This window comes from Lycorma delicatula, chromosome 1, assembly GCF_047948215.1.
Source record: "Lycorma delicatula isolate Av1 chromosome 1, ASM4794821v1, whole genome shotgun sequence".
NCBI lineage: Eukaryota > Metazoa > Arthropoda > Insecta > Hemiptera > Fulgoridae > Lycorma > Lycorma delicatula.
Genome location: NC_134455.1, coordinates 287,231,488 through 287,253,726, shown reverse-complemented (window position 1 = coordinate 287,253,726; position 22,239 = coordinate 287,231,488). Strand labels below are relative to the sequence as shown.

Below are 22,239 nucleotides of genomic sequence, written 5' to 3'. Positions count from 1 at the left end.
TAATAATTTGGTTATAATATTTTATAGACTATACAAGTCATAGTAAGTATAGGCATTCAAAATAAAATGTAAATGGCCAGAATAAGCTGCTCAAGTTAGCATATTCACTTTATAAGAAGTAACAAATGGAGATCATTGATGGTACAAAACAAATAAAAATACCTTCAACCACCCACAAGTCTGTAAATCATAAGAATAATTTTATCTCTTCTTGCTGTCAGTTTTTCTTCTGTTTGCTTTAGTTACAAAATATTTATAAGTCCAGAAGTACAATTTTATATTCATAATATCATTAGTATCTATTTTTATAATTATCATAAGAGGAAATTTTAAAGCAGGCTTATGTTTATGCTAAGGTGTTACTGAAATACTTAGTAAACAATATATTGGAACATTTTTTAACTTGACTACAATACAACTAAAACTGAATATAAAGTTTTAAACAATTTTTCTGGAATATTTTACAATTTTCACTAAAAGCAAATTCTAGTCAATTTTAAAGTTTTCACACTTGAAAATACATTATGGATATCAAAATTCAGATAATACAAGTAAATTGAATGAGAGTATATTGTCATTTTATGAAACATTCCTAATTATTGAAATAGTTATTATGTCTGATCATAATACTTGAGTTTAATAAATATTTGTGAGAATGCTGCGTAGGTAACATAAATGTTTGAAAAAAAAATTATGCAACAATGCTAACTCTATATTAAAAAAACACAAATGGCAACAACAGCTCATTACAGTCTCCAAATCACACCTCTTTGATAGTGGTTCCTTGTATCATATTAGATAAAAACAGTAGAGAATACTGTTTCTAAGCTACATAATGTAATTAAAATATTGCTTTTAAATTAAACGAATTTAATTTATTTATCTACAGTATTCAAGACAATTGAATGGAATATAAGGATGAGTGGCTTTTTTCCTTTGTGAATGGCTGAAGAGGGATATTTTGAGAGGTGATGAAGACAACTCTTCAAACTGTCAAAAATTATACTTACAGAGAATAATAAAACAGCCACTATAAAAAAAAAGCAAACTGTATTTGCTTTATATCATATTTTATTTATAAATATGATATTTTTCTAACCCTGTTTTTAATGTCAGTTTTAAACTACAAATTTTCATTGATTTGATTTTATTTTAAATTACCTTTTCACTTTATTTAATCAACTTCATATTTATTTCAAAAATTTTTTTGTTGATGATTTTCATTATTATTTCTAGTAAATCTCTTTTTCTGTTTAGTCTCCAGAACCACTGTAAGGTATTACTTAGAGGATGAATGAGAATGATTTGTATGGATGTAAATGATATATAATCTTGTTCAGTCTCAGGATGACCATTCCTAAGATGCGTGGTTAATTGAAACCCATCCACCAAAGACACGGGCATCCACGATCTAGTTGATAAATAATTTCTTTTTTTAATTTTATAACATTTTTGTTCATAATATTGTTTCTTAACTGTCTAGTAAATATCCATTTTTGAAAGCCTTGTTTTAAAGATTTCTACTTGCTAAACAACTTATGAGTTTGAGTCACATGATGACTTTGGATTAAATTCTTTTCAATTCATTTTGTACTATTGGACATTGATTAAAAGAAATTGTTTGTTACAGATTCTAACAAACAAACAGTTTGCATTAGTTTGATTAGTTTTGTATTAAGAAACACACTGATTTCTAATTAGTAATAATACACAATTTTTCATTTACATTTATAAACTTAATTAAATTTTTTTAATTTTTATTACTGTTCCTTACTAAAGAGCCAAATAATCATTTTAACTTCTAAACTAATTCAGAAAAATATTAATAATAATTATTTACAAGAATGTTAGATTAACTCACTTATTGCAACTTATTTATAGGAAACTAAATAAGAGTGAAAATAGCAAGTGTTTGGGGAAGTATTAAGTGGTACTGTTTTTTTTTTTTGTCTTCAGTCATTTGACTGGTTTGATGCAGCTCTCCAAGATTCCCTATCTAGTGCTAGTCGTTTCATTTCAGTATACCCTCTACATCCTATATCCCTAACAATTTGTTTTACATATTCCAAACATGGCCTGCCTACACAATTTTTTCCTTCTGCCTGTCCTTCCAATATTAAAGCGACTATTCCAGGATGGCTTAGTATGTGGCCTATAAGTCTGTCTCTTCTTTTAACTATATTTTTTCCAAATGCTTCTTTCTTCATCTATTTGCCGCAATACCTCTTCATTTGTCACTTTATCCACCCATCTGATTTTTAACATTCTCCTATAGCACCACATTTCAAAAGCTTGTGGTACTGTTAGCAACAAGATTTCCATAATAACAATTCTGTGCTATTTTTTACCAAGTCAACTGAGCATACAACTGTACAGTTCCTGTAGAAACTAAAGTTGGTGAATAATTGTTGGTGTTGTAGTCTAATGATTGTAGTACCACAAGATTGCATAACTGCTGGGCTTTATTTCTTTATATGAGTCTGATGCCAAGGACATTTAGAAATTAATGATCTTAAAGATCAATCCCACTCAAAATTAACAGAAATAAAAAGATTAATATTTAGGAAGTCCTTTGTCAATTAATCTGAATCTGTAAAAAGCATTTTTTTGTCTTTTTATATATCTAAAAAGTAAAGGGGAAACGCTTATTTTCAGGCTGTGTCCCAACTACTCCTACTGAATTCATAATATTAGTCAAAATTAAATCCATTTCTTTTCCTGACAATAGTGTTATATTTAGTCCTTCTATCTTCCTTCTATTAGTTATTCAATCTATTCATAGATATGAAAAATTCTGAAACATCATTAAACTATGTGCCCATTCCTTAACTATTGTTCTATAACTCAGGCCAAATTTTGTTTGCTTCCAAACTGTTGAACTTTGTCTATAGTTTGCTTTCTTGCATCAACAAATTTAAACACAATACTTTCCATAAATCCTTCACCTACAGCTGAATCAAATAGTAGGGGAGGTATCATCATCAATATTCTAACTAACATGTGATAAGTACCATCAACAGTTCCCATTTTGCCAAACCAGTAATTGAATTTTCTATGGCCTGGACTAGAAATGAATGGAAGGATTTTAACCTAGGGTGTTTAGGAAGTGTTATATTTTATACAGATAGTTCCTGAGTCAATGAAAGTATTGAGAGAGCTGATGCATTTGTGAAGAAAGGAACAACTCTTACATTTCAAATAAGCCTGTTGGTTAAATAAATTCAACTACAACTAGAATTATGGTTTCACATGGAACTGTAATAAACACACTATGAACTGACAGAAATATCCTTCACAAAATTTAGGGAAGATTTTAATTCACAAATTTTATAAGCTTCTCACCAATCACCTCATATAGATTATGGAGGTTAGATAAAGGCACCTTGAAAAACATTCCAATTTTCATCACTGAACAAAAGCCATTTTGGACTCTATGGTGGGTTTACTCAGCAGAGAGATCCCACATAAAATTACAGTCAATTTCCTGAAACTACAAAACACATTATCCTTGAATATCAGTTTTTGTCATTGCATAACAAACCTTAAGGCAGAAAGTTAGAAGTGTCCTAGTGGACATTCAAGCATACCCCCTCTCTCCTTTAATAAATAAACAGCCTAGCAACTACTGCAATGTACCCTATCAGGTAGGGTTTTATCATAAATAAGCTTAGATGAGTAGATGAGGACATGCTTAGGTCAACTGGGGCTCATCCTGGCAAAATGAACAGCACATTGATTAGATACTTTAGGATAGACCTACAAACTGAAATTTGCATTTGACAATGCGTATAAATTGAAATTCCTACAAATTTAGTTTATCAATCCAAACGGATACACCATACTTAGTGCTGGTTTACAAAATCAAAAATAACAGACCTGTTAGGTAAAAAATATTATTTCCATTTTCTATGAATGACTATAACAACCTTCTTAAATTAATTTCAAACAGTAGCTTTTTTGGAAACCACTTACAAATGAGGTTTACATTTTCAACATTCTCTAAAAATAAATCTTGTCTATTTTTCTATATTTCTTTTCAAACCTGACAATTTTAAGTTACTTCAAAAAGTGTAATTATATGAATTCTTTTCATCCCTTCATACATTCCAAACATACCACAGTAAGGATATTGTCGAATTGTCGTAGCAGCAAAGATTCCTCTTGATTCATACTTAGGTGCATCCAAACCTATCACTGTACACGTCTTAGCTGAGCACTCTGTTAACGCTGCTGTAATGGGTTCAACATTTCCTAATGTTACAGCACTAAAAAAAAAAAAACATAAGGAATCAATAAAAGAAGTATTATTATTACTATTCTTATTACTGCTGCTACAGCTGCTCCTGCTGCTATTGTTACTATTACTACTACTACTATTACTACCACTATTGGTATTACTACCACTTCATTAATAGAAGGTATGAGTGCTTAAAATTTCTTTGAAGAAAAAGCTGGTAATCATTTTATTAATACAATTTTTTAAGAAAAATAAAAACTTTTAAACCAGCTTATCTGGATTCTTGAAGGAAGCTTTTCCCCAACATTTTGTTTTGTTCACTAGATGCAAAACATTATTACTATCACTAATCCCTGATTCCTTTATTATAATTAAGGTAGCTGCATGCCATTTAATATTTAAGATTTTACACAATATGTTTAATTAAAATTAAATTAGACTGTGAAAGAGTGATAGTATCTTGGTCTTTTATCCAGAGGTCCTGGGTTCAAATCTCAGTCAGGCATGACATTTTCCATATGCTATAAAATTTTCATTTTATATTTTCATGCACAAGCTTTGAGCTTATATAGTAAATTAATCATCAAAGAAAGGATTAAAAATAAACAGGGTTTTAGATAAGACAATAAACTGCATCTCCTTACAAATGATATTATCAAAACCAGAACACCTACATCTAAAGTAGTATCATCTTAAAATTTGAAGGATATGAAGCAAGAATAAACACCAACTGCCAAAATAACATTAAAATGACATCTGAAGGTCTCATTACTTCAACAATGGTATTTGCAATCGCAGCCAGGATTACAATTAACATTTATTAGTGGGTGATCTTAGTGATGCCATTTTAAGGTAAAATATACAAAAATTCAATAAAAAGCATTGCCAAGCAAACATATTTAAATTCTGTTGTAGTAATATAGTCTACTATTTGTAAATAAGCATGATGAAATATGCATATTTTTTAAAAATAGAGTTAATAAAACCAACTCCTTTTCAAAATGTATGGATATATAGTCAGAAGAACTTTAAAATCTATTTTCAGCCCCTTCATCATAGAATTATATTGCAAATGGAACTTAAATACTGGACGGTGATGAGCTAACACAGGTATATTTATAGTTGAAGTAAAGTTCATGCTGAAGTGTTGCCATTTGTCCTCAAATTCATATATTAATCAATTTCTAGTACTGTATGTAGCATAGATTAAAGAATGTTTATTGTACCTCAAATTTTTTGTTTGTTTCCCTCATTTTGCAGACAAAAGTACAACAAATTAAAAATTTTAAAAAAATTATAAAGTGAAACATTATTGAAACTTAATAATATGTACGTTAAATAACTCAGTGTAGGATCTAAATTTGATGTTAATCAAAAAGTACTGTTTCTTAAATAAATTAAAGGAATAGTATAAGAAATTTTCAACCATCTTAAGGGAGGTTGAAAGGGTGGAACTCAACTATGCATTATATGGATCTTTTTTGGATTCTAATAACTCTTCTAAAGGTCTATGTTATATCATACATTTAATTTGGTATCTGTTCTTAAGGAAAGATGCAAAATATTAATAATTGCATCTTAAGGAAAACCACAATTTAGACTGAAGAGTTTCATGATTAATTCCGCAAATGCCTTTAATTATTTGAACTTGTTGAATTTGTGGCTTATGTACGTTATATGTAAGGTATTAATATTATTGTTAGTTTATTGGTATGTGCACCCAATTTCTAAGAGGTAAAATGTAAAGGTTGATTATATTGTTTTCAATGTTTATACAAATCTTTTTTACCTAAGGTTGAATGTGCATCTGGTCAGTTCACTACAGGTCTTATTGCAATCCTTATGTAAAATATACTTAAAAAATAAAAATTCATTTATACCTCATGTAATGTTAGACTTAGATCACATGAATAATATCCAAAGAATTGTGCTGTATGAATGATACACTTTCCTATCAAAAGAAAATATGATAATTCCTAAATACATCCAAATCCCCCAACTCCAAATTGCAATTCACTGGGAAGAACGAATACAAAAAATCATTCAACTTCTTAGGCATCACCATAACTAATGTACCAACAAATGTGCTTTTAATTCATCTATTTTCCCATACAACTTGAGCATACAGAATTTTCACACATTGCATCACTCAACAGAGACATTTATACCAATTTACAACTAAAATAAAAAAAATTAATAGAATAATGTCAAGTACAAATATTTACATACAAAAGTTATTAAAAAAAAATTCAGAAAAAAAAACATGAAATACAGAAAAAAGTTTGTTTGAGAAATATATTTCATAGCATAAATCATAAAATTCTAACAATTGTAATTTATAATTCCTCTATCCTAAGTAATGATAGTGTACACTGAGCATTGTCTTAATAACTGAGACAGAAGTGTCTCAGTAAACTTTTACTTTAAAATATGTATCCCACCCACTCTTTCTTATGGTTATGATACATGTAAAGAATCTGATGTAAAAGTGGTAATATTTAGAGCTGTTTTTTTTTTTTTTTTAGTGTTAATTTTTATTATGCATCTAGTCCCTGTGATGAGCTTACTAAGATGTCACTTTTGGGACTGTATACCGCTTGCACTTCAGTGGACTTTACATGCTGATATATAACTAAATATTGAGCTCAGGGGTGCAGCAAAGGGGAAACCAATTATTTTTTTCCTTTTTCTTGTAAGTAGCACAGAAATATGATAAAGACATTTTATAGAAGTGACCGTTGTATCTTATATATCATATTAAAATTTGATGTACTACTATCAGATTTCAGGGTACAAAGTTACCATTTTGTTTTCAAAACCAATAACTAGAATCACATAATCATGCAAGAAGCTTACAATGGAATACTGATAAACAAGGACCAAAGATATACAAATTAAGCTATAATGGATGCATTAAATTCTCCATCAGGTAGTTTCTCACTCAGTTACAATTAAAAAAAAACATGTAAAAGCACTCTTAGTAGCAATATTAACCTTTGCAAATTTCTTGATAGAAAGACACAACAGGAGAACTTGCAAAAAAATAATAAGTTTGAAGTAATAAATAATATGGTCTTACCAGATTAAACCAAATCATCTGATGAAACTAAAGAGCTAATGGATATCATGATCAGTTTGTTTTAAGTTGTCATACTTGTTTTCATTATAATTCAGCCTAGCTACTACTAATAATACTTACTTGATTACAGACCTAAGATGACCTGCTTGACGAGCCCAGTGGGTACACACTGAAGACAAACTAGCAGCAAAATACTCATGAGATTTTGCATGAGAACAACTGATCCATTTAGTAAGAACTACACAAAAAGTGAACAGCATTCATATTAGTTTTGTTTTACTGAACTACATAATATTTTTAAAAGCATATTATAATAACATTATTAGATTAGTTTATTATTACATTATTTTATATAAATAGTTCATAGTTTATTGTAAATATCAATTTCTTACTAAAAATTCTGTGTTACTTTGGTAAAATTAATTATTTCCTATTGTTGAAATTATTTTTCATGAATTATTAATCATTCATTTAACAAGTATATTTATATATATATATATATAAAATAATTATTGTTTATTGATTGGAGAAAATCCTTACTATTCCAATTATTTGCTCTGAATGTCTGAATTTGCTTAGTGATTATTGTTAGTTCCTAAAGACAAATTTTTCTGCATAAGAATTTCAGCAGAAATGTGTACACTTGAAACTCTTAGAAAAAATATTCTTTTACTATTTTTATATTCCAATTTTTAAGATTTTTGTATCTGCTCTAGTTGAAAGAATAGTAATGATTTTCAATCTGGAGATGTGTAAAGAAATTACAATTTTTTTTTTTTTTAATGAAAATTAAATAATAAAAGTCAACCAGCTACTGAGTTAGCAACACGTAAAAAATATTTTTTCATCATTGTTAGTTTTCTTTTGTTATAACTTCTATCCTACCTTTCACTGGAACCTTAGCAAGATCAGTTATGGATGAAATTTGATTAATTCCATCTGGTGTATAACAGCCAGGCTGTTCAAGACCTCCATTTACATATATGTCTACATGACCTAAATAAAAAAACAAACCAAGATATAAAATCAGCAAGCCATTAAGTAAAAATACATATAATAATATCAACAAGTAAAAGTATTAATGAAAGACCAAATTATAATTACATTTTTCCTTGAAAATTATCTATTTAAAGAAAAAATTAAAAGGAAGTTTCATTTTCAAAATATTAAATGACAATTCAGTGAGAAATTTGTATTTCATTAATTAGTAATTGAAATCTATTCAACTACTGAGTTAAATTTACTGTATTTATATAATTTTATATGGATGCTGACTAGTAGAATTCAGTGCATACATATCACTATTTTAAAATGATGATTATAAAGGTATAATTATTGTTGTATATTTGTAATGAAAATGCATTAGCTGCAAATCATTTTCAAACTTTTTATTCTGCTGTGTTTTACTCTGTCAGCTTCAAGGTTGTGTCAAAGAAAAAGAAAAATAATTAAACCAATTTAATGTAGCCTTTAGGTTTGGACCAAAGGAATTATATATCATTGATTTATCCTACAGTAAAGTACAAAGGGTAACTGACACAGAAAATCTGTACCATTTCACTACAAAAGATTTAATTCTTACAACTTGAAGATCATGCATTGCAGTTAAATTTCTGCCACTGGATTACAGAGAATTATCACAAAGTATCATTTTATTTACTGATTATATAAGTTTTACTAAAAATGAAATACATAATTCTCTCAGAAATTATCAATAAGTATTGAAAATCCATGACAATAGAAACTCTCTCTCTTTTTTCCTGTTTAGCCTCCGGTAACTACCGTTTAGATAATTCTTCAGAGGATGAATGAGGATGATATGTATGAGTGTAAATGAAGTCTTGTACATTCTCAGTTCGACCATTCCTGAGATGTGTGGTTAATTGAAACCCAACCACCAAAGAATACCGGTATCCACGATCTAGTATTCAAATCCGTGTAAAAATAACTGGCTTTACTAGGACTTGAACGCTGGAACTCTCGACTTTCCAAATCAGCTGATTTGGGAAGACGCGTTAACCACTAGACCAACCTGATGGGTTATGACAATAGAAACTAGTCTAACATAAATCTAGTCTTAGTGGTTGATGTTGTGGTACTGACAAGAAAATTATGGAACTTTTCATTTTTAATAAACACCTTACTGAAGTGAATACGTAGATTCTTGCAAAATAATTTATTTATTTTAGAGAATGTTCCTTCATAAACAAGGTGATGGTAGATAATTTTCTAATATTACAGGATACTAACATTTTGTCAGCAAGATAGAACAACCTGAGTAATACTTATCTAGGTTATTGAATTGGAAGTAGAGATGACTCCAAGTCCATCTGACCTAACATTATTGAAATATTACGTGGGGGAAAATAAACACTTCAGCTCAAGGATTGTCTTTATTTTCTGAATGTTCTAAAATCTATAGTATGAAAAAAAATTAATTATTAAAAAAATTTAGTAATCAGAATTTATAATTCTGCTGCAGTTATAGAACACAATCCCAGTATTAAAAAAGAGGCCACCAAAAAATGATTAAATTGATCAGTATTAGAGACAAACAGTAATGGAAAACATATTGAACAATTTTTGTAATTGCTAAATTTGTAACATAAGTTAATTTTTGCAATTGGGAACTGCTTTCTCATTCCATCAGAGGACTTTGTAAAATTATGATTTTTTGGAGTTTACTTAGTTTACAGATTTTGTTTTAATCCATTTATTTAAATAAATCGGTTGACAATATAATTTTCTTCATCATTTAGCTGTAGTAACTTTTTTTGAAACTTTTGTTGTTATTCAATATTAAAAAATTACAATAGATTTTTTAATCATTAAAATTGTAGGCTATGGATCATCCTATCTGAATAATTTAAAAAATAAAAACATTATAAATATTAAAACAAACCAGATTTAATAAAGCACTGTTTTCAAAACTTACATCATAATGTTTTCATTCTTTCATGCATTCATCTTTAATAACTGCTGCTGCTTTTGTTGCAATTGATATTCTTGTTTGCATTTAGAATGAGGTTAAAAGGTGTGTTGTATTTGGATAGTATCTATTCATTTATATCATAATTTGGTGTTCACATACTTCAATATGTTTCAATGGGTCTGTGTTTAGTCATTTAGAGTGCATGTGTATTTTGTGTGTGTATGTATGCACACACATACACACAAAACAAGACACACACAAGATAATTACAATTTGAATCCTAGTTATGCTTTTATGGCAGATTTTGGCCTTAATATTTTAGTAGCCATAATTTTCAAACAAAGTGTTTGTTACACTTTATTTTTATAACGTTTTTTTTTAATTTTTCAGAGGGACACATTTAAAAATTATTCTCATGGTATATGATATCTCACCATACTTACATACTACTAATAAAAAATATTTTTAGATAGGTACTGAAGTTGTAAAATGTAGATAAATAACAACTTTGTTCAATCAGTATTATAAATTGTTTGATAAAATTTCAAAAATGCCAAAAATTCTGTTACTTAAAAACTTTTTTTTAAATAGAGAAATTCTTATTTTATACTTTTTGTGTAAAATATTATGCTATTCTTGAAAATTTTCATTTTATCTAATATAAAATTATAAGTAATGCTTACCTACTGGTGAAATCAGGCCAAAACCTAATGTTGGTACTATTGGTTTTATATTTGTATGAATTAAATCAACAAAATTAGCATCTGTTTTATCTATTCGCACTAAAGCTGGTAAACCTTCAAATCCTGGCTGAGCTGCATCTAATCCTGAAATGTAATATGTAATTAAATAGAAAATTTTTGCTATTTTTATAATTAAAAGAAAACTGAAGAAAAAACTATATTAACAAATACAGAGTTGCTAGATGCAGCTAGTTTAATTTGTAATTTTAATGAAGTTGCTGATGTTCTTACTTGCAAATCAGAAAACTGTTGAATCAAAATGAGAAAAGATTAACTTGAATTAAATTATAATTTTTAATGATAAACATATGACTATTTATAATTAATTATTAACGTTAAATAACAAAAAAATTAAAAATATTAAAATATAATTTCATTCATTGGTTTAATCGATAGATATTGTAATGTAACTGATTCACATTAAAACTATTCATGATCAAACTGGTTGATTTTAAGAAAGCTCAATATTTATGCTAAAATTGTTAATAGAGAAATTTTTACATCACTTATATTTTCATAATAAAAGTATATTTTACAAAATCCTTATTACAGATTAATCAGTATATTAAAATTAATTACAAAAAACCAATTTAAATAAATATACAAAATGCAGCAATTAAAAAGAAGAAAGTCTAATAAAATCAAAAGCATAAACTTATTTTTCAAAGAATTCACTTTTTTAAAATAATAACACACTACCATAGTATTCAAATATTTCATTTCTATATGGGATTCTTAAAATCAAAAACATAAACTGAGATCTTTTCAAATTAATAACTAAACAGTTCTGTTTATTTCACTAGTGCCAGTTTATGCTTTAAACTGAATTGATAAAATCTTGTTTTAAATGTGGGAGCGAATTAAAAAAATATTATGAATCATAAAGACATACTGTTTGTTGCTGAGATGAGCTAATATGCATATTTTATTACTGAATCACAGAAGAAGGATGTAATTTGTCCAATTTTTTTTTTTTTATTTATACCACACTTTAATTTAATAGAGATGAATTAATTACTCATAATGTTATTTTTTAATTTCCAATAAATTTTAAACACCCTCAGTTTGCTTGAAAGTAAATTAATTTTTCTATACTTTCACATTAATTCTATTTGTAATTCCAATTTAAAAATTTAGAGATGGCATCTCAAGTATCATATCCATAATACAATAACAATAAAACTTTATTAACTTATCTGGTTTTTTTGTATGTATTATAATAAATATATATATATAAGCTATTTTATTATATATAGAATAAGAAGTTATTTTTATATATGTTATATATATTGCCATCTGCAGAATTCAACAGTACCAAACTAAATACTCCTTCATAATGCAAGATTACTCTCCAAACAGAGTAAGTGGTCACTATGATACATCCTCATATAAGTTGTAAATATTATTATTACCACCAAATAAAGTTATTCAAAATACAGTTTTATATAATTTTCTAAAAGTAGATTGCTAATTTGATTGACAATCATGAAGACCCCACTCTGTTATCTATTCCTTAATGACTCCTCAAAGACCATCTTAGTATATATATATACTAAGTATAGTATATATAGTATAATATACTTAGTATAATTATATATATATATATATATATATATATATAATTATATAGTCTAGTATATATATATGCTACTTACATAATCATTTCTTATTTTAGAGTTACATCAACACTCACAGCCATATTTCTAACTTAGTTATATAACCTGCTATTAGATCCTGCCTTTATTTTTTTATGATACCGTTTTGTTCTTTAAAATGTCTGGCATGTCACTATACTGATCAAAGATGTCATAAAATCCTTCATGGACCATTTATTCTGCTAAAGAACTGATCCAAACATCTACGCACATATTTTAAAGATCATCGTTAGGTTTGCCTAAACTTTTCATACATTCCCCCATATTCCATACATTCTGTTTTCATTCTATTAGCTCATACTTTCGAATACCGTCTTTCTAACATTTCTACCCAAAAATCCAACAACTGTTTCTTTTCTGCTGATACCCTCCAATCAGGATACAATTTATAAAAGATTATAAAAGTATACAGTTCAATGCTGTACCTATTCCTGATTACACCGACAAACATAATTTTTGTTTCCTAACATGCAATACATGATTTTAATCTGTTCTTTGATGCTGAAACAAATATGAACTCAGAATCTTTCTATCACCCACCATTTATGAAAAATTTTTAAATTGTACTTCAGGATTTTTTTAATTTTTCAATGTATAATTATTTTAAGCTCTTATATTGTATTTTATTAGCTCATTTTTTATTGTTTAACTTTGTTAACATAATTTTAAGATATAAATAAACAATACTAGACAAAGAATTAAATCACATCATAGTCACATATTATGACATCATATCTAATACTGAAGAGTTAACCTTCATGGACAAGATTAATCATGTCTGTGCAGGTGAAAACATGTAGCTGAAAACACAACTGTGTTGTTTGTATTAAACACTGGATTTAGGAATCAATTAATTTTGTTTAGTTTTATTGCTGTCTTAAGTTTGTTAACAGTGCAGTGTCATAATGCCTTGAAATTCTGTAAATAATGTGGATTCCTTTTGTTATGTATGTGGTGAGTTAACTGTAAAATCAAATAGAAAAAACATTACACCTTTAAATAAAAAAGCATATCATTTGTACTTTTAGTGTAAAACTGGTGATCAGGATAAGATGTGGGCTCCTCATACAGTATGCACTAACTGTTCTGTATATTTAAGAGGATGGCTGAAAGGTACATGGAAGGCTCCACCATTTGGTGTGCTTATGGTTTGGCGTCAACCAAAGGATCATGTAACCAATTGCTACTTTTGTTTAACAAGTGTGTCTGGAATTTCTAAAAAATCTAAACATGCTGTAAAATATCCTTCACTGCAATCTGCAATCAGGCCTGTACCTCACAGTGAAATTATTCCAATTCCTGAGCCACCAGTGAATGTATATTTCAAAAGTAGCAATGAAGAATCAGGCAGTACTGAAGAAGATAACAATGATTTTGATTTTGAATTATATTATATGACAAGGTGAATTAAATGATTTGATTAGGGATTTAAATTTATCAAAAAAATCAAGCTGAACTGTTAGGATCAAGACTGCAAGGTTGGTATTTACTTAAAAAAAATACAAAAATTTTGGACTTTCGAAGCTGACAAAAAGAACTTTATCAGTACTTTATTTATGAAAAGAATTTGGTTTATTGCACAAATATTGATGAGCTTATGTTGCACTTAGGACAAGTTCATAAACCTGAGGACTGGCACCTTTTCATAGATTCGTCCAAGAATGGTTTAAAAATGGTTCTGTTACACAACGGTAACAAATATCCTTCGATACCAATCGCTTATGGTATTAATTTGAAAGAGACATATGATGTGATGAAAGACCTTCTTGAAAAAATAAATTATAAAAAAACATAGCTGGAACATACGTGGTGATTTGAAAATTATAGCTATTTTGTTAGGTATGCAGTTAGGCTGTACTAAGTACATGTGTTTTCTTTGTGAATGGGACAGCTGAGACAGAGATTTTGTAACATAATGTTTAGAGTGGAAGAATGAGACAAATCTAAATGGAAAAAATGTTTTTCATGAGCCCTTACTTGAACCCAAAAAAAATATTTTTACCTCTTCTCCACATCAAGCTAGGCCTAATGAAAAAATTTTTAAAAGCAATGCAGAAGGATAGTCCCAGATTTTTGTACATCAGGCAGAAATTTCCAAATGTAAGTGAAGGAAAAATTAAAAAAGGAATATTTGTTGGTCCTCAAATAAGAGAGTTGGCCAAAGGTGATGTATTTAACTCAGTGTTAACATGTAGAAAGTGCAGCTTGGGCTTCATATAAAGACATTTGTAAAAATTTTCTCGGCAAAAAACAATCCAACAATTACCACAATATTGTTAATCAACTTCTTACTCATACAGAGCTATGGAAAGTAATATATGTCTTTGAAAATACATTTCCTCCACTCACATCTGGATTTTTTCCCAGACAACCTTGAAGGCATAAGTGACGACACAGTGAATGTTTCCACTAAGACATTTCAGTGATGTAAAGCCGCTATAAAAGGAAATGGAATACTAACATGCTAGCTGATTACTGATGGACATTAAGTTGGAATGTGCCTGAGGCTATTTGTAAAAGAAAAGCATCAGCGAAATCAGTGTAACACAGGTATGGCCATGTAAAATTATAAATTTTACAAATCTTAACTTTATTTTCCCTTAATTTTTTTTGAAGTGTAATTTATTTAAAACTAAGGGCGATAGAAAAATTATATTTACAGATCTGTATGTAAAAACACAATTCAAAAATGGTATTACACTTAGAGAAGCTTTTTTTGTCTATTAGTGTTATGTATTGAAATCATGTTCATGATCAGAATAAAAAGAAATGGACTCAATACAGATCCATGATGTACTCTGTTCTGTACTTTACCAAGTACGGTTCATCCAACCAAACTGGACTTGCATAATGTAGTCACAGAGTCCTAGAACATAATTTTTATTTTTATAGGTCAGCTTATGCTTCTGATACCATCATCTTCTTCATACATTTCCATTTTAAATCTTACAATCTAGAAATCCTAAATGTATAACTGATCTTTATAATATATATCATCATAATGCTTCTCCTTTTCATGATTCTAAGCTGGTTTTGTCTTATGTGTTTCCAATTGACTTCTTATACTTATTTATATCATTCTCAAAGTATGATTTGTTTATTTTATGGAAGAATATTTCTGGAAATTTTGTGTAACACCTTTATGCTTGTAGGTAGGAATGTCAATATTTCTTCTTCATCAATCTGGAATCTTACTCATTACCGAAGTCTGTCATGAATTTGTTATAAATGCTACTCTTTCACCTCCTGTGCTTTTAAGACTTAACGGAAATTCCATCTGGTCTAGATGACATTCCAAATAGTATGTGCCAAAGTGCCTTACATGTCCCTAAACTTTTAAATTTAGGTAGTCCTTGATGCCCTCTCAATCTTACTTCTCACATCTCACACATCATATTTTTGAAGAATTATTTTCATCAGTGGCCAATCTGCCTTTCATTAATCAATGTCTACCCTGCTAATCTTTTATATATACAATGGTTTCCACGTTTTGTTTTACTTTTAGTCTGTTCTTAAATAAATTCATATCTCTGCTTGATATTAAATTGAATTGAATAATACAGTTTTCTATCACTTATTCCTTCTTTTCAACTATCTCTCTTTAGGCTGCCTTCTTTGCTGTCTCATAAACTTCTCTATTTTGCTTCACCTGGTTGTAAATCATTATTCATACTCTCTTCTTGTGTTCCACTGTATGTATTTTTATTTATTGTTTTTTATGGAAAATTTTGTAGCATGTAAAAATGCCATGTCTAACTGGGATTCAAACCCAGGACCTCAAGATGAAAGGCCAACTTCATCAACAACCTAAAGTGCAATGCAATAACTCCACTAAATACTATGTAATAGCCAGCTGAATGTTCATTATCCTACAGTTATAAAATTCCATATGAGGTGTTTACTATGAGATAATTTAATTTCACTTATGAGATTAATTTTTTGTTCATTATAATCAACCTTTGTAATTCACCACACAGAAAACAAAGATATTAATTGCCACACGCAAATTTTATCTGCAGCACAATAAAAATTCAAAATACTTGAAAAAAAAAATTTATAAATACATTAAAAATAAAACTTACAAAAAATTAAATGAAAAGTAGAACACATATAGTCACTAAATTAAACTATATTATGTGGTATGTAGTTCTGAAATGATCTGAAAATTTCATTTTCAAACATTTAGTCATATTGAATTTATTTGATTTTACAATTTTAAACTATTATTTTTTCATGCTGATGTTCAATTTAATGTTTTTGTTTTTAAATATCCAAACAAACAGATAGATTATTGTTGCCCAAAAAGCATCACTAACAAACTGTTGCACTATAGCTGAACTACAGAAACGTTAATTTTGGTAACACTTAATTATTCAGAAACATTTTAAACAAGTAGAAAAAGAGAAAAAAAAATCATTTGACACACAATCAATATAAGTACCAATAAAGGATTTTGAAGGTATCTCAGATACAGAAAAATTATTCACCAAGATTGGTTTAAAAATTCATCATTCAAGTTATAACAAAATTCATTGTAATAAAAGATAGCAAGAAGATATTTGAAATAACACAAAATTACACATAATATGTATATTACATACAGTAAATGTATGGACACACACTCATACAAATGGATCACACCATATATATACATTCATACATATGTAACACACCACAACAGTATGTAAATTCAAGTAACTGTTAAATAAATTTATAAAGCACTCTTAACAAAAATGAACAGGCCCAACACTTACAAAAACTCAGACAAAAGCCTAAGAGTTTTAAGAACTTTAAATTGCTTGTTAATTTCAGACAATTCATTGCCCAAATTACTGTCAGTACTGTGTGATTGTTTAAAACAGCAACAAGGCACTAATGTTTAACAAACATTTTCTGTATGTTATTTTGAAGGTGATTAGGCAATAAGTGGAAGATTACCTCACTGAAATTTTCATTGCTGATGAAATGGGAATATTTTTTTTTTAAAAACAACCACACCAATCTGTGCGATTCACCATTCTCTCTATCTGATTTTAATACACAGCTGTAGATTTTGGATACTCAGAGAATGAAATTTTGACCAGCTCTAGAATGTAAATTGCAACTTCATATGAAATCTAATGAGAAACAAATAATGTAAATACATTGAAAGATTATAATTTCATTTCACTTTTAATGAGGGGGTTGGTTTTCAACAAGAAAGTGAAGGGTTAGTGAGGGGTTAATTTTCAACAAGAATAAATAACTTTTCATAAAAAATTTTACTGTCTTATATTTTACATTCATTATTGAAATACAGTTTTATAATACATGTTTTATAACAAGTGCATCTTTATAACGTAAATAAACATTCTTTATTTTCGTTTAGAACGTCCAAAAACTACAAGATGTATTTCTGGTCCTGTGGTAAAGTAGTTTTCACACATCTGCTTGAAGGCATTGGTTAAAAGCCAGGTGCAGCAGGACAAAGATATCTGATATTACAACCAAGAATTTTCATTTGGCTTCCAGCCATGCAACAGGCTGACACACTTTTACATTTTTACACCATTTAAATTTATTAGTTTTTTTGGTTTCAATTATTTATTTTCTGAATAAATTTTAATTTTTTAACCAGTATAATAAATTAGAGATTTCAAAAAATATAAATAATTATATAAATTAAATTATTAATATTTATACAATATTTTTTAAAATAATAATACTGATATATGTGTATAGGCGTAACTAAGTATTTTTTTCTTACAATGCAACTGGTAGTGAATCTAACTTTTAGCCTATATAGAATAATGATATGTTTAGTTAAGTTTTAAAATTCACTTGTATTGCAAACTCACCTGTCACTCGACCAATCCCTTTAACACTTTTAGCAGCATAAGATGCAACATGTGCACCCAGGCTGTGCCCAATGAGGTGAACAGTTGATGGATCTAAATTATTAAATTTGACTAAGTAGTTAATAAATCTGAAGAAAAAAAATACAAACATTTTAAGTTAGAATTATATATTTTATTCACTGGTCAGGCAGATGAAATGTGATTCATCTTTTTTTAATAAATTATTTTCATTTGGTTATTAAAAATTAATTCCAAATTAAAACTAATGTTTACTGCATATTATCTTTTGAAAGGTATATATATTAAATTTCTTTTGGAGAAAGGTGTACATGTCTTTTTTATTATTTTCTCACCATTTTTCTCAAATATTACTAAAATTTATAGAAGTTATTACTTTCTTTAATAAACACATATGTGGTCCATATAAAATGAATTAATTAAAATTCATTCATTTATTGCAAAATTATTAGGGAATTATTAACCAAAATTATCAAGGTGCATTATTAGGGAATCAAAATCTTGCAGTTGGTTAAACTTAAATTGTAAGCCTCATTAAGAAATCTTTTTAAATATTCCCAAAGGGTTGATAAGGATTGAAATTATAAATTAAGTTGTGCTAGTTGTCTTAGTTTCTAAACAGCCAGCAAACAGAAGTTTTACAATATTATTTATTTAAATTATTATTTTATTAGCATAAATCTTAATGGTGTACTTTATGATAAGGAGTAAAATTTTATATTATCACTTAAAAGAAAATTTCCATATTTTAATTTTTTTGAGTAAGTTGAAGATTAAAATGTGTAGAAGTGTTACACAAGAACATTTAAAAATATATAAAGCTGGAATTTGTCATATTGATGTTCAACTACTTATAAAGGAGTTCAACTTGAAATAATGAAAATGCAAAAATGTTGATTTATAAGACTAACATACTGCATATGTTAAGTGTACCTAAAAATGAAAAGAGAATAAGCATAATAATTCAAACAATAGACAAAAATTAAAAGCTAAAAAATAATTATTTAATAGAAAGTAAATAAATTATAATTTTATGTAAAAAAAACCTTCTCAATGAGGTCACAAATCTTTACCAAATATAGAACATGCAAACAGCTCATTGGCAATTAGGAGAATAAAGAATTCTCAAACCTCTATTAAATATACAGCATGCAAACAGCTCACTGGCAATTAGGAGAACTGTCATTGAAAATTAAGAGAATAAACCTCATCATTGCCTATTAGGAGAATAAAATTTTAAGTACATACAGGAAGAAACATTCGGTGTCTATATATTCCATATTAAAAAAAATTATAAAATGAAAAAGTTTATAAAAAAATTGAAATCCCAAGAGCTGCAGCAACTGAATGGGAGAGATATTATCTTTATATCAGTCCTTATGATTGATAATGGAGGAGACAGACTTGTCACATTTGAAAAAAAATTAAGGCACATGAGAACAGTCATGAGCATGATAGGCACAAATTCTCAGAATTACAGCACTCTTTCCAATTTTATCAATTTATAATCAAAGTCTTTTGTGGTTAGTACACAGTACTTTACCTGTAACCTCATCATCCATGATTTATCACTCTACAAATAATGGAGACTTTTCAATAGTTCCCTGATAGGAAGTCTTATTCTTTAAGACTTTGGGGGTTGGCGTAACCCAAAGTGGCAACTATTATGCCGATGGGTAAATGGCTCTACATAGTGAGTCTCGAACAACGTCCTTTGGGCACCTGAGCAAACCCAGTTATTTTTAGCTCTAGCTTCACTACGCCTTCACTTCGGCTCTGCTGGCGTGATCTGTTATATCACCTGTATTTGTAGGACCAAAGTAACAAGATTACAAGAAACTCCCATGATGGTTGGTGATCCATCTGAAAAAACCACCAAAACCTACCTTTTGAAAAGGCCTTGATCGGCTTTGTGTGACGAGGATATCAGTATTGGAGAAAATAATGAGAATTGTGAAGCAATCCATCCACAGGTTAAAAACATTAGATTAGCTGTTATGCAAAATATTCAGGAAGGTGGCTCCCTTTACAAGGTCTCGCACTTCCTGATCAACAACGTAATAACGGGATCATGTAGCTCATCGGAGAGCATCAAAAAATTAAGGGATGAATTGATATTGATTGAAACTCATAACTATGAACAGAGTAGATCTCTCTTACGTATTACTAATATGAGCGATATAAACTTATGTACGATGTGCCACATAAATACCAGCCGGGGAGTAATATTTTGCAGAAACCTTATATTTTTTTATACAGCTGGACGTAACGGAAATAGTTGATGAGTTTCGAACCCAAGAATTTGAGGATGTGGACGTATAATTAAACGGTAGAGCGGAATGAAAGAACCAACACCTTCTCTTATGCTAAAAACAATGTCCCGGTACCACTAGACAAGATTAAAATGAGTTACCTGTCGGTTCGAGTACGACAATTCATATCCAACCCGCGACGATGTTTCAAATGCCAGAGATATGGTCACACTACAAAATTTTGCTCGAAAGCAGAGATCTTTGTTCGAGGTGCAAAGGAAAGCCACAATGACCCGAACTGCCATGAAGATTAAAAATGTGCGAACTGTAGTAGTTCATATACAACCCGCTTCCGAGATTGCCGAACTTTTAAAGACGAAAATACAATCCTCAGAATCCCTACCGAGCAGAAGCTATCTTTTCCGGCTGCACGCAGAGAATACAGAAAAACAATTAGCTCACGGAAGCTGGTAAAAACTAAAGGTATCTTTTGTCACCGCTACGACAAAACAAGCTTCCACAAGTTTAGGTAATGAGCAGTGCGGATTCTGCAATGAGCTAAAGCAAATTGCAAATGAGCAAAAGCAAATTGTTATTTGATCAAGTCGCTTCAGTTACAGCCACTATTTCAGAGCTGACGAAACTGAACAAAGAGTCGTTAGTTGCAGTTAGTGAGTCCAATCGTGGGATCCATCTGAAAATCCCTGTCTCCAAAGTTTTACCCGTGCAGGCAGGAATAATCACAGCTAGCGGTAAGCGATCTACTAAGCTCCCTGTTAATGGAGCCCCCACAACCACCATGTCATCTACGACTTCTCATTATGAAAATCTTTTCCTCCAAAATCTCGTATACTGGAGAATATGGTTGAGGAACCGCCCGACTCCCAGGGAATCGGAGTTCCTTACCATCAAAAATAAGAAAAAGAAAAACCGGATCACATGCAACTGATTTTTATATATATTCCTGAGATTTTGTATCTAAACTACCTTTTCTTATGAACATTATTCAGTGTAACATTAGAGCTCTTCGGTTCCGCATTGAGGATATTAGAGTATTGGTGACCGCATATAAACCATTAATCCTGTGCTTTCAAGAAACGCATTTTCTACAACAAGATGCAGTAACATTAGAGGCTGCTTCGGTGAGAGATTCGACTGTCTAATAGACAATAGAGAGAGTGGTGGAATTGCTATTTTCATGCGGAATGAGATCTCAGCTACAAGGATACCATTAATTACCTTTATTCCTCCTGTTGCTGTGAAGGTCTCTCCCCTTCAAATTGCATATCTGCAATTTTTATCTATCATCTAACTCTGAGATCAATGCTCTCTAGATATCAAATCTCCTCACGCAAATCCTATTGCCATCGTTAATAGTAGCAGACTTCAATGCCCACCATATTTCCTGGAGCTCATCTTTCTGCTCCTCTTGAGGAAATATGATAAACAGAGTGAGACAAGACTTGGACCTTTGTCTACTGAATGA

At 29.3% G+C, this 22,239-nt stretch overlaps 1 protein-coding gene across 1 annotated transcript in view; it reads right to left on the bottom strand.

Moving 5' to 3' along the window:
• Positions 1-22,239, bottom strand: part of LOC142332529 (pancreatic triacylglycerol lipase-like) — a 56,944-nt gene that overhangs the window by 3,669 nt on the left and 31,036 nt on the right. Inside the window, exons 6-10 of the mRNA XM_075378979.1 lie at positions 18,484-18,611; positions 10,932-11,075; positions 8,202-8,312; positions 7,437-7,554; positions 4,117-4,265 (exon numbers count right to left, since the gene is read on the bottom strand). Of these exons, the coding sequence (XP_075235094.1) occupies positions 4,117-4,265; positions 7,437-7,554; positions 8,202-8,312; positions 10,932-11,075; positions 18,484-18,611 (650 nt within the window). The remainder of the gene's footprint in view (positions 1-4,116; positions 4,266-7,436; positions 7,555-8,201; positions 8,313-10,931; positions 11,076-18,483; positions 18,612-22,239) is intronic.